This window comes from Chelonoidis abingdonii, chromosome 24 (genome assembly GCF_003597395.2).
Source record: "Chelonoidis abingdonii isolate Lonesome George chromosome 24, CheloAbing_2.0, whole genome shotgun sequence".
In the NCBI taxonomy this organism is placed as follows: Eukaryota; Metazoa; Chordata; order Testudines; family Testudinidae; genus Chelonoidis; species Chelonoidis abingdonii.
This window is the reverse complement of record NC_133792.1, coordinates 19,945,144-19,958,613: the sequence shown is the minus strand read 5'-3', so window position 1 is coordinate 19,958,613 and position 13,470 is coordinate 19,945,144. Positions and strand designations below refer to the sequence as shown.

The 13,470-nt window shown below is 46.6% G+C and overlaps 1 protein-coding gene across 1 annotated transcript in view; it reads right to left on the bottom strand.

Annotated features, from left to right (window-relative positions):
- Nucleotides 1-1,071: 1,071 nt before the first annotated feature.
- NOTCH1 (notch receptor 1) overlaps nt 1,072-13,470 on the bottom strand; it is a 98,120-nt gene continuing 85,721 nt past the window's right edge. The window contains exons 22-34 of the mRNA XM_032767520.2: nt 12,844-12,976; nt 12,062-12,319; nt 11,861-11,973; nt 10,313-10,884; nt 8,705-9,133; nt 7,706-7,854; nt 6,880-7,096; nt 6,485-6,575; nt 6,073-6,238; nt 5,006-5,301; nt 4,354-4,501; nt 4,141-4,238; nt 1,072-3,243 (exon numbers count right to left, since the gene is read on the bottom strand). Of these exons, the coding sequence (XP_032623411.1) occupies nt 1,807-3,243; nt 4,141-4,238; nt 4,354-4,501; nt 5,006-5,301; nt 6,073-6,238; nt 6,485-6,575; nt 6,880-7,096; nt 7,706-7,854; nt 8,705-9,133; nt 10,313-10,884; nt 11,861-11,973; nt 12,062-12,319; nt 12,844-12,976 (4,107 nt within the window). The 3' untranslated portion in view covers nt 1,072-1,806. The remainder of the gene's footprint in view (nt 3,244-4,140; nt 4,239-4,353; nt 4,502-5,005; nt 5,302-6,072; nt 6,239-6,484; nt 6,576-6,879; nt 7,097-7,705; nt 7,855-8,704; nt 9,134-10,312; nt 10,885-11,860; nt 11,974-12,061; nt 12,320-12,843; nt 12,977-13,470) is intronic.

Genomic DNA, 13,470 nt, shown 5'->3' with positions numbered 1-13,470 from the left:
AAGTTTTAGTAAAATCTAGACGCCCATGAGCATCCTTTATTGCAAATCAGTTAACCAAAAAATACATCATTTTTGCAAACTACAACTTTGCAGGTAGATAACTTTATTACAGAAGATTTTTTCGTAAACTACATTCTAGTTTATAAAACATAGGAAGACAACACCACATGATGTTTAAATCACTTGTATTAGGGATGTCACAATACGATGCTCCATGTTTACTAAGAGATGAGCACACAAGGGACTGCAAAAAGCCGTGTACTTTTGAGAAATTGAAATCATATTTGGTTTCTAACTAAAAGGGATCGGGAATCTCTCCCTTTTCTTAGGTTTTCTTGATTGACTGCATTTTAGGTGAGTGACTGTCCTGTGTGTATGCATAACGCTTTCCTTTTGCAGTCAATGAATGAGCAATATTCTGACACCTCTAATAAGCATGATGTACTTAAGACTTGTTCATTTAGATTTTTGAAACAAAATCCACCTTTTTTAAAAAAAAAACTTATTTACAAACCTTAAATCTGCCACAGGCTTATACTATATTTTACGTGGTTGTTTTCCCCCCACCTCCACAGAAGAGTGTGCACCAATATAAATCCGATGCATCATGCCAAACTAGCAAGAATAAAATGTCAACATTTAAAAACATGGGATTAGCAGCCCAGTTTCTGTCTGCGTCTCCTAATTTCTGCCCTCGTGGTAGAATGGGTCAGGGCTACATCCACACCTGACATCTTAAGTTGCAAACCCAAAAGTTCAACATTTCAAAAAGAGCTTGGATGTTAGGGATTGATAGTAGACTGTGGTTGGGCACTGTAATGCTCTGTTAACTTTCATTCAAGTTGGTTCATAGTAATTGACAAATGCCTCCTTTACAATAGGACGGGCCACCCTTAAAAGAAAGATGTGGTTCTAAAAGTCCGAATCCTCGCATTTTTATTGTTTAAATTGTTATTCAGTCAATTGCAGAAAAAAAACCAAGAAACTCTTGGGCACTGACTCCATAGCTATGAGTTTTCAACAGATTTGGCAAATGTTCTGTTTCTCTAGGCAGCAATGTTATGTAGATTATTTTTTATTTATTTTTTTTTTTTTTAGCTTAGAACCTATCACAGGTCTGTAATCCTGATTTTTTGATATAGACAGCATTTAAATATATATAAAAAAGAAAGAACACGAATTTCTATGTATTAAGATAAATGTACAACTATATAATACTGAAATTTTAAACAAAGATTCATGACGAGTATCATAAAATGTCCTCTCAGATAACACCAAAGAAAACATTTTAAAGTACATTTCAAAAATTGATTCATGCTTAATTTATAATTTTTTTCAAGGGGTGACATTTGTAGCTAATTCTCCCCCCTTCCCCTCCCACTTTTTCTGGGTTTGAAAGGAAAAAAACAAAACCCAATAAATAAATGGCATTTCAGAATCACGAATCTTTGCTTACAACTTTACAAAAACAACCCCCACCATCAAGTCAACATATTAAAAAACACCCCAAAAACAAAAAAAGAATTTTCTATAAAAGATTTACTAGGTTTGAATTCCTTGACGCACAACTGAAGTGTCTTATTTTGAGTTCTTAACAATAGAACATATAAATAAAAAGACAGTGTTTTCATGTAAAATAAAAAGTACATAAATAAATACTAAAAAAAAGATTAAACATTGTGTTCTTATTTTGTATAAAAAACATATAAAAAGGGATCCTTCAGTCCAAACAACCAGTGTCCTTAGAAGAAGTTTTAAAAAGATGATCCTAAGTCCCACTGTGTCAATGTCTCTGAAACACCTTCTTTACTTGAAGGCTTCTGGGATGTGTACTATCTGTGACTGCATACTTGTGGGAGGGCTGGAGATCCCCTCTGACCAATCAGATATGTTGGAATGAGGTGACGAGCTTGACCATTGGTCCGGTGACTCCGGGGAAGGTGTTAAGAAAGGGTGGTCTGGCACCTGAAGCTGGTGATTGGGTGTATTGTCCAAGGGGGAGGAGTAACTGTGTTGGGAGGGTGGAGTTAAAAACTGGGTGGTGGTCATGGGTTGTGTGAGGGAGGATGGTAGAGACGTTGATAGGATCTGGGTCTCTTGAGGCAAAATAGTGTGCACTGTCATGGTAGTGCTGCTCACCTGCTGCATGTCTGACTGGTTTAGCTCGTTACTGAGGAAGTTTTGGCTAATGTGGGTGTTGGTATTTGAGCTGGTATTGTGATGTTGCTGCTGTTGCAGATTTTGCTGTTGCAGCTGCTGCTGTAAATTCTGCTGCTGTTGGATCTGTTGCAATTGCGGGGCCTGCATCAGATGTGGCTGGGAGGCCAGCCTTGTATTAGGCATGGGCTGGTAGCTCATCATCTGTGACAGGGTAGTGGTGGGCATGCCATTGTGCAGGGAAGTCATCATGCCATGTTGAAGGGCTTGGGTTTGCTGGTGAGCACCGGCCTGGATGTTGCTTCTCATTGGATTATACTGGTTCTGGACCATCCCATTTTGCAGCCTTGTTAGCCAGTCGCACTGCCCGTTCAGGCTGGCAGCTCCGCCTACAGTGAAATTCATCGGTGCACTGCTCATGACTGTGCTGGGGCTGGATACAGGAAGGTGAGAGAGACGCGGGGGCACTGAATCGAAGGCCATCCTGCTGGAGCTGCCCATTGCCATATCCTGCTTTCCCGCCATGTTAAGATGGTTGATATTCATGTGGGCATCAGGCATGCCTGGCAGGTGATTCAGAGGCATGGATGGGGACTGCTGAAATGGAGATGTCATCAGTGGAGGAGAAGCAACATCTGACAGGTACCCATGGGGCGACTCCAGGGAGTCGACTGGTGACAGCACACTTGAGCTATCTAGAAGGCAACCTTTCCCATCCTGCGATTTTTTCCTCCTGGCTTTGATGTCTTTGGAATCTTTGCTATTGCAGCTCAGGCTCTTGGTACTTGGTTTCCTAGCTTTCTTCCCCTGGACATTGGGTTTCATGTTGCCGATGTAACTGTTGGGAGAGCAGAGCGGGGGAGATAGGGTGGGCGCCCCCAGCGGGCCATTATGCAGTGGAGGGCTCCGTACCAGGTTATACTCGTCCAGCAGCCGCACAATGTCATGGTGCATGCGTTCCTGCGCAATGTCCCGTGGGAGCCGGTCCATGTGATCTGTTATGTCACGGTTCGCAAAGTGATCCAGGAGGACTTTGGCAGTTTCGTAGCTCCCTTCTCTGGCTGCAAGAAACAACGGTGTCTCCTCCTAGAAACACAGTGGAGACAGTTTGTTTTAAAACCCCAAAGCTAACAGGTTTCCCTGGCCGGCCCAATCCTGTTTTTATTTTAGATTTGAAGACATTGCTATTAATTAGGAAGCTCAGCAGCTGCACAAATAATTGCAAGGTTCGTAAGTTCATGGAGTTCAACTTCATGCAATGGTAAGGGGCAGAGCCTCACTTTCTTGCATAGCTTCTCTGTCCCCTAGCACAAGTGCTCCGGAGAAAGGCTGCTCGGGAGGCAGAGTGGGGACAATACTCAAGGAAAAGTTGGGCTCCGACTAGTCACCAAACTGGGTTGAACCCTAGGCTGGGGGAGTTTTCTGTTAGCCTATTTTTGGTGAGGTCCAGGGAAAGACCTTGCTGAATGCTTCTGTGTTTGAATTACCTTATTCATATTCAATACTAAACCACTAATCACATGTGACCTTCACCTAAAAGGCACAGTGAGGTGAGCAAACGAACACTTGTTGTTTCCACCTAATCCAACAGCGCACAGGTCACTAACACTGCGTATGGGGCCAGCCTTTGGGCTCCGTATTCAAGCCAACTCCCATCAACTTCAGCTGGAGTAAAAGTCAGATACAGACGCTCCCTGACTTACGCAAGCGTTCCATTCTGGAAAGTCTTGTGCAACTCGAATTTTGCGTAAGTCGGAAACATATACCCGACCATTATGCAAAAAACCCCCAAACTATTTCTAGCTTACAAAACTTTTTCCATAAGTGCGGATTTGCATAAGTCAGATTTGCAAAACCTGGGGCGTGTCTGTACAGACCTCACCATCTGGCAGCCAGGGTTACATTTGAGGCAAAAATGACCCTCGGATTGACTTGTACAAGGAAAATAATTGCCTTGCATCTGCTAGCCCTGTAGATCTCTACCTTATTGTTCTGCATGTCTTTATTGGCACCGTTCTTCAGCAGCACCACCGCAGCTTCTACGTTATTCACAGCAGCTGCCCAGTGCAGTGCTGATTTGCCTAAGGAAGAAGAAGGTGATATACAGTCCGCATTAGTCAGCAGTTAGAACAAGAACAAATATTCCCTGCCTGCAGCACCTCATACAGTGGTGCATGTTTTAGAAGACTGCCGTACCTAGATCATCCACTCCATTGACGTCTGCGTGGCAATTGATCAGATCCTCCAGCATGCCCTCCACTGCCAAGCGAGCTGCCAAGATCAGCGGTGTGGTCCCATCGTGCATGCGGGCATCCAAATCGGTCGCTCTGTTCCTAATCAGGATCTGCCCACAACGAGACGAACGTGTGGAAAAACCCCAGTGTTAGGAGAAAGCCAGTGGATATTCCAGCAAGGTTTCCACATAAGAAAAACTACCAGCCCTCTTGCTGGGAGCCGCTACAGAGAGATCAAGGTCTGGAAGGTGTTGTGAAGGCTCAGTTCCCTCTCTTGTGCCTAGAATTGGTCCCTGCAGGCCAGCAGTGGCTCTTATAAGCGGGACAGCATTGGGGAGGCTTGCACAGCCACCATGCTGTACCTGCTCGGCCACTAAAGAGGTGGCTTCAAGTCGCCAAGTCTTACATCATTGTACCTTTCAACAGCACTAGATGTTGGGGCAAATGCTAAAATCCTTACTCAGCAAAATTCTCATTGACATCAATAATGACTTGTCTGATTAAGGCCAGGATGGAGACTTTGGGATAGGATCAATTAACAGGGGCCACAAAACTGACTCCCAGTGGCCCTTTACTCTGTAGGGAAAGGACCGCAGTAGGAAAGGTTGATGTACCTGGAAGACTCCTTGAGCATCAGCTGAGACAGCTGCATGGAGGGGCGTCCTGCCCATGTTGTCCTGGATGTTTGCATCTGCACTGGCCTCCAGCAGGCGTTTGGCAGCATCGGAGCGAGAGTACCTTGCGGCCAGGTGAAGTGCCGTCTCGCCGGTTCGGTCTGTCTGGTTGTGCAAGCTGGCACCCTGGTAAATGAAATCTGAGATGACAGCGGGAGCATCCTCCTCCTCTTCGCTGTTGCCAGTCTCCAGCCCTCCTCCACTGCACGAAGCGATCATGAGTGGGGTGAATCCGTCTGGAAAACACAGAGCGACCCCATGAACAGCGAGGGGCTCTTTGCCCTTCTGTGATAGGCGATTCCAGGGAGATGTTCTGACTTGCCGGGGCTACTTGTTCTCCTGGCACATTGAGCTCTGGTTCCTATCTACTTCCTAACACCAGACACGAACCCGCTTCCTCAGATTTAGGTCTGAATTTATTCCTCATTCAGTAGCTTCTCACCACTTACTGGCTTCCCTATTTTGTCTGCAGTCTTGGATTCAACTCTCCAAAGCACTTCAGGGCACGGTTTACATGGAAGATGCTATGCAGAATACAGCTGCACTGTACTGAAGTTTAAAAGCTTTTTTTATTTGACTGTAGAAAAGTCTCCCAAGGGAAGTGGATGAAACTCTGATGCTTGGGATAGTTAAAACCTGACTAGACAAAAAAATGCTTGTAAACGTCCTATAGGGATCAATCCTGCACTTGCAGGGCAGATGAACGGCATGATCGAATGGGTATCTTCCCCCAACTCTAACCTCTTTGATTCTCTGACTTCCTTCTCTGTGGTTAAATAAGGAGAGATTTATGGAAAACAAAATGCCACAAAGGCAAATCTCCTTAGATCATACAAAATAGTAGCAATGCAACATGGAAGGACTTCTAGGTGAGGCATTTCTGTGTTAGGTTACATGAAGACTGATGTGTAAATGGCAGCACAGCAATAGGCACTGCTCAATTGTAGAAAGAGAATGAGGTCTGTAGATTAAATTATGCAAGCATCAGAGCAAGGAATCTCCCTTACCAGGACCTCGAACGTTGACATCCATACAATCTGCATCAATTTCACCTTGCGGTGGGGTGGGTGCCATGGAAGAGATGCGCAGGTCGGCTGCATCTAGGTGCTGTTGAGTCCACTGCCTGTGATCTGTCTGATCGTCCATGTCTGGCAGCATCGCCTGCTCCTCAAACTAAGAAAGAACAAAAGGAAGCTGAAAGTCAGACCTCAAGGAAAAGGCAAGAGAAGATATAAAAAAGGGTTGAAATGAAAAGCTGTGTACGACTCAAAGCTACATTTACATCACACACAGGTTGAAAAGGAGCCTTCAGAAGTTGTGATCAGCATGGTATGGAATCCTAAGAGCAAACCCTTGTGTTATGTCTCATTGCACTGTTCATCTTACTAATGAAACAGCTCAATATTACTGTTAGCTCACCCTGAACTTCTTAGTGTCCAAGGTTTCTTCATCACCCCATTCATTCTGGTTGTCATCCATCAAGGTGCCATCAGAAGCATTTTTCAGGGGTCTTTCAAAAAAACAGAAAAACTCAAATAATTAGTTCTTCTGCCAAAACTGAGAGGCAATGGATCACATGCTTTACATGCACAAAACTAAATGAAGAAATTCATGGTAATTTACAGAACATTAAAATCTCCACAAAGCTAGGGTATTGTTCTCCCCTTGCAAAACCCTGAAAACTCTATAACCTTTTCCACTGCTGTATCGTATCAAGCACTAAAGGAGCGAGCTCTAACAGTTCCGTTAGAGTAGCACTGTCATTAGTAGCTGCACACCAGAGCATGTAACAGGTTAACAGTAAGATTACTCACTTCAGGCCAACAGAATCCTCCCCAAGTGGTTCTCGTCGCTTCTTCTTGCTTGATTCTGTCACCTTGAAGCCTTCGGGGAACCAGAGCTGCCCATGCTCCCTACGCCGCTTTCGAGATACCACTACTCCCACTCCAATGAAAGCAAGCAAGACAAGTGCAGCCACCACCACATACATAGGATACAGCTGGGAGTTCCTCTGGGGCTCAGCTGTTTCACCTAAAAAAGAGTGGGGCGCATGGAGAAAGTGAGACATTAAGCTGCATATCAAACTGGTGATGGAGCACAAATGAAGAGAAATTAGTTAATAGAGGTACCTATGGCTGATCTAAATCATCCCCCAAAATAAGGTCATTTTATACGCTATTAATCAGAATTGCAAACTATTGGCAAATTCTCCTCTGCACAAGCCCTCTGCATCAGGAGACAGCTTTACTTTTTTCTCCTTTAAGGAAAAGGATTAGCAAACTTCAAATCACTGCACTCTCACTGAGCTGTTAAGACAAAAGGATTCAGGGGGATTTCAAAGATACAAACTCCAGCTCCTCACATGTCACTGATTGATTGGAGTTGGGTTTTTTTCCCCCTTTTTTAGCTGTAATGATTTTGAAATAAACCTGAACTAAGCAAAATTAAAAAACAAAACAAAAACAGAATTAGTTTATTAATGTAGATTTAAAAAACACAAAGATTCAAGGTTATTAAAGCCGAACTGTCTCTGGATACAGCATTCTGAGCTCGGCTGGCTGATAATTGGATCACGGACATGGGCTGGAAAATTTGTCACCTCCAGTCTCAATCCCTCCAGCAGTTGCCAGTTAAACTTACTTTTAACAGCTTCTATTTTGTAGGGGATGTTCAGGCTACCAAGTGAGGCCAAGGCACCCAGGAAAGCCGCCACGTCAGTTGTGCTCTGAAAGCATTGCGAGGAGGACTGGATGCACTGGCGGTTGTCGATTTCCAAGTATACGATGGATCTGTATGGAAGAAGAGCAAATGGAAATAGAGAGCAATGATCAGACTGAAGGAGAGTCAAGACCCATGTCTGTTCTCCCCATAACCCCACATCACGGTAGATTCAGATGCTGGAAACAGACTTGTTTACTCATGCATGGGCCAAACCTGCAGACCTAAGTTAGGCAAAGCTCTCGCTAATGTCAATTGGAATTTTTACCTGTGTGAGGACTGTAGGATTTATCTCCACCTCTATTTGTCAGCTGTTCAGTAACACAGGAATGTCTTTCCTTAGCAACGACAGAAGTCACACAAACACGATAGGGTACTTGGGGCCTGAGTCTCTTCTCACACCAGTTTTACCCCATCGTATTCTACACTGATTTTAGTGGAGGACTCCTGACTTCCACTGCTCTGAACAGGAGGAGAATTGGGCTGTTTGTAGCCATACAGCACTTTTCAGCAAGTGTCTCAAAGCACCTTACAACTTTGCAGTAATTGAGACTCATAACAGACCTCTACAGTCAGGAAATCGAGGCTTAACTAAGTGACTTCCTAAAATAACGAGAGCCAACCTAGTTCTGACTGCCAGTCCCACCCCCGCAGAGTGACTCCTAGCCAACACATGGGACGCCATTAGCCATGTCAGTTGTAGCATTATTTAAAAAAATAAATTCCAAACCCGTAACCTGTCAGCACTGACACCCCCTTTCCAACTTCTCTTGCCTAAAGAAATTCGGTTCCACTTCATATTTAAAACCAACATTTAGGTAAAATTCTCCATCCTGCAGCATTTTCCTTAGAGCAGATTATTAATATTAAATAGGGCACAATAACTGCTGTCCAATGAAAGCCTTTTCTCTACCCCCTCACCCTCTGATATCCATCTGATCCAGCTCTCTCCGCTGCCTTTCACCAACACGCGACGAGAGGGACGTCTTTATTGTGTTGAAGACAGTGCTGGGCATGTCCGACCAGTTCTCCGTCGACCTCTTAATGTGGTGCTTTTTCAGCTCCTCTTCATTGCCGTAGTATGGGAAGATCATGTACTCTCCCTTGGGGTTCTTCTTGAAGACCACATTGGTGTGAAGGATGCGGCTGAGCTCCCGGAGGAAGTTGAAGGAGTTGTTCTTCAGGTTCTCTGGAGTTATCAGGACCACCACTACCAAAGTGCCATCTGCAAGTTTCTCAGGCATGTTGTTGGCACAGTCCAGACCATCCCATTCACACTCAGCGTTGTTACACCCCTGGTCACAGTGACCATCTGAAAAGTGATCTTTACAGTATTGGTCATACAGAGGACTAGGGAGATGGAAAAGAAAGAGAAAACGATTAATTACACCCACAGCCATAGTATTATCCATCTACTAAGACAGCAGTAGGGGTTTCAAGGATTGCTGTCCTGTAACAACAGGTCACTAACACTGCGTATAGGCCCTGATATCCTAAATTGCCTTATAAAGAGGGCAATCACTTTATGCAACACTGAAAAGCAACTACTTCTGGGGTGAAACATGGCAGCTATTAAACTGTAGGTAGCAATTTAGAATGGGATGTGAAGACAATTACTTTGACCCAGGGAAGTTGAGAGAGGCAGAATACAACTATTCAAAACAGAGTCTGTCCAGGAACCTGAGATCAAATCCATACTATTGCTGGAATTTACTGAGCATTCTTTTGCAAGTATTTGGGGGTCTTCTGAAAGTTGGTGCCATCGGCAGCACACCAGAAGGATGGCTTCAGTATTGGCCCACGTGCTCAGGATCCAACTGATCGCCATATTTGGGGTCAGGAGGGAATTTTCCCCCAGGTCAGATTGGCAGAGACCCTGGGGGGTTTTCATCTTCCTCTGCAGCATGGGGCATGGGTCACTTGCAGGTTTAAACTAGTGTAAATGCTGGATTCTCTGTAACTTGAAGTCTTTAAATCTTGATTTGAGGACTTCACTAACTCAGCCAGAGATTAGGGGTCCGTTACAGGAGTGGGTGGGTGAGGTTCTGTGGCCTGCATTGTGCAGGAGGTCAGACTAGATGATCACGATGGTCCCTTCTGACCTTAAAGTCTATGAGTACCACCCATTGTAACATGAGCACCACTTCCTATAGAATCCTGGTGGTTTCTTGCTGATCTCCCACTAAAAACTAACAGTGCCAAACTCAACAAAGCACTGCTGTCTATAGAGTAGAATTCACCAAAGTGGTGAATTTCTATGCAGGATGCTCCACCAGCAGAGATGCCCGAAAAGGAGCCAACAGGGATGTTATATAATGTGGCGATCTAGTGAAAGAAGGGCCAAACCCAGGAATTTGTGAGCACCTCCAACTCCCAGTGAAGTTAGTGGATGTTGAGGTTGCTCAGGATTTGGCCCCACCCGATAGGAAATAGCATCTGGAGAAGCAAAACAAGCAGCAGAAGTTCCTCCGATAATCAGTAGAAAGACCCTGGCTTTGAAGGGACAGCGATGGGGAGGAGGTTGCTTACTTGCATTGCCCTTCCACCTTCAGGCAGTCAAAGCCGTCGTACAGACACCCAGTGTTGTTGCACTGCTTGTCGCACTGTTCGTTGTTGAAATACTTCCAGCACTCCAGCGACTGCGAGCAGTTCTTCCAGGGGTCGTTGAAGTTGAGGGAACAGTCCCCTCCGTCCCAGCCACAGGAATGGTTGTTGCACTTCGCATCGCAGATCTTGTTGCCAGCGAAACCCGCGCAATCGGGTATCTCACATTTCTCCTCAATTGTGGGTGGGGGGATGTCCTGGCCAATGCCTCCCCGGAAATCGAAATCCAGGATGTGGCAGTATAGGCCATTGAAATTTGCAGGGCATTTGCACCGGTAATATGGGGGAGCGTCACTGAAGTATTCACAGGTACCCCCGTTGTAACACTGGTTTGAATGGCAAGGGCTGCTGATGGGGTACTGGCAGTCTGGCCCCGTGAAGGCAGGATCACACATGCACTTGGAGCTTTTGTGGCCAGAGATGCAGGTGCCGCCGTTCAGGCAGCGCAGGTTCCCACAGGTGCGCAAGTCGTTTTCACAAGTGGCGCCATCAAAACCCTGGGGAGACAAGAGCCAGGGAGGCAGAGTTAGCGTCTCTGACGTTGCAGCCGTCAGCCTTGTGAAGTGGGGATCAGGAGGAACAAACTGACAGGTAGACAATGAAAGCAGAAGAGCAGTGACCTAGCTCACTGGTTCAGTGCCCAGTTCTGTGTTAGACACTGAATTCTCTCATCATCGTTATGGCCGGCTGGCCATAGCTCTGGGACAATAACTGTAATGTTCTTTAGTAAATTACAGCCTAAGGGAATTAGGGACTTAAATCCCATTGGAAGTAACTGGGAATCAGGCACCTAACTATTATCAAAAATAATAAATCAAAGTACAGCCTTAACATTTACCTTGAAATTAAACATGGAAAAAAATCTATACGCTCCTCTCCCATGTGATCATCCACCTCCAACCAAGGCAGGTTTCTTCCCCAGAGAATATTTTCTAGTGCTCCATCCAGTCCAGCTTTAAATGGCCTATATAATAGAGCTTCCAGCATCTCCAGTGTGAGCCTCTTCTACGGTCCTAGCGGATCACACTGCTAGGCACTGTTCTCCTGATACTCAGCCAAAACCTCTTTCTGCTAGACATCCCCCTCTGGCTCCTGGTGAGGGTAATAGATGGCATTCTCCCGCTTCGGGTCACCTGCCCCAATTCCTCTCTCTCTGCCATGGTCATGGCCTGCACACGCTCACACCTGGCTACCACAGTCCCTTTGCTTTACTCCCTGTGGCCTCCTGACCATATGGGGCCAGATTATGAGCAGTTACTGTCACAGGCGGACTCCCATTAACTGCAGTGGGATTCATGAATAACCTGGGCCCTTTGGTCTGAGTTCCCTCCAGTGTACTGGTTTGGAGGGTCCACATGATGTACTAGGACTCAGATTTTCAGGCCACATGGGACTATTAGATCCCCTAGCTTGCCCTCCTCTGAGCATGGAGCAGAACTGTTGCATGAAACCTGGAAGGAGTTAGATACGTACAGGGGGGCATTTACAGATGAAGCCCCAGCCAGTGTTGCTAGCAACTGCACACGTTCCGCCGTTCCTGCAGGGTTTGCCCTTACAGCCATCCACCACGGTGTCACAGCGACGGCCTGTGGGGGGAAGGAGACACCCATGAGTGTGATGTGTTACCAGCAGCCTCGGGGTCCTTCCCGGGCTGGATGGGAAAGGCTGACTCACCTGCATACCCTTGCCTGCACTCGCACTTGTAATCGTTGACGCGCTGCACACAGTTCTGGGTCCCCCGTGCGTCACACGGGTTGGACAGGCACTCGTTGACGTCCCCCTCACAGCGCTCCCCCACGAAGCCGGGTGGGCAGATGCAGCTGTAGCCACCCACCCGGTCTGTGCATTTGCCGTTGTTAAAGCACTTGGGCCCCAGAGTGACGGGATCAAAGAAGGGGCTGCAGTCGTCTATGTTGATTTCACAGTGCACCCCTGGGGACAGAGGGGGTGAGGAGAACAGCCCATGTTCAGTCCGATTTATTTTTTGTTTTACCCTAGTGCCCATTGGCTCTGGTTATGGACCAGGACTCCATTGTGCTGGGTGCTGTACAAGTCCAGAACCAAAAGACATGGGGCTTACAAGCTAAGTGTAGGACAAGTGACGGAGACAGACAGATCGATGGGGGAGTGCAAGGAAACCATGAGACAATACTGGTCAGCATGGCAGGCATTGGTAACAGGGCAGTCAGATGGCATCTCCCCCTGCAGCGTGAGTAGCTCCTTGCCAACCTTCCCTCCAGCCATTTCAGTGGGAGTTGAGGGCACCCGGTCTCTGGCAGAAGGGGACCGGCAGCGTAACAAGACCACTTGAGCTCCTTGACGGCTGGGCTAACAGGCTACTGTAATCCAATATTCCTGCAGCTGCTTCCACCATTAAGACCAACGTGCGTACACAGGAGCTAATGAGCATATATCAAGGATATCTGCACTCAGAAAAGTATTCCCCATTAATTTACCTTGAGTCCCTCTGGGGCAAGAGCATTTGTAGGTATTGATGAGATCGATGCAGGTTCCTCCATTCTGGCATGGGTGAGACAGGCACTCATTGATCTCCTCAGAGCAGTTAACTCCGTGATAGCCAGCAACACACTGAAAGGGAGGAATACGGGGAAAAGACGGTTACTCACCTTTGTAACTGTTGTTCTTCGAGATGTGTTGCTCATATCCATTCCAGTAGGTGTGCGGGCGCCGCGTGCACGTTCGTCGGAGACTTTTACCCTAGCAACACTTGGTGGGCCGGCAGGGTGCCCTCTGGAGTGGCGCCGCTATGGTATGGCGCTGATCTATGACCTCTGCCGGCTGACCATCTCGAGTTCCTTCTTGCCGGCTGCTCGACAGTGGGGAAGGAGGGCGCGGTTGTGGAATGGAATATGAGCAACACATTCGAAGAACAACAGTTACAAAGGTGAGTAGAGACGTCTTTTTCTCGAGCGTGCTTGTCTCTATCTTCCGTAGGTGATTCCCAGCCATTAACCTGGCCCGGTGGCGTCGGAGTTGAGTTTGCAGCTCGTGGCGGAAAGTAGGCACGAAACCGCTGAGCCTGAGGGCGGGGCACGTCTCAGATTGCTCAACCATGCGCTAGT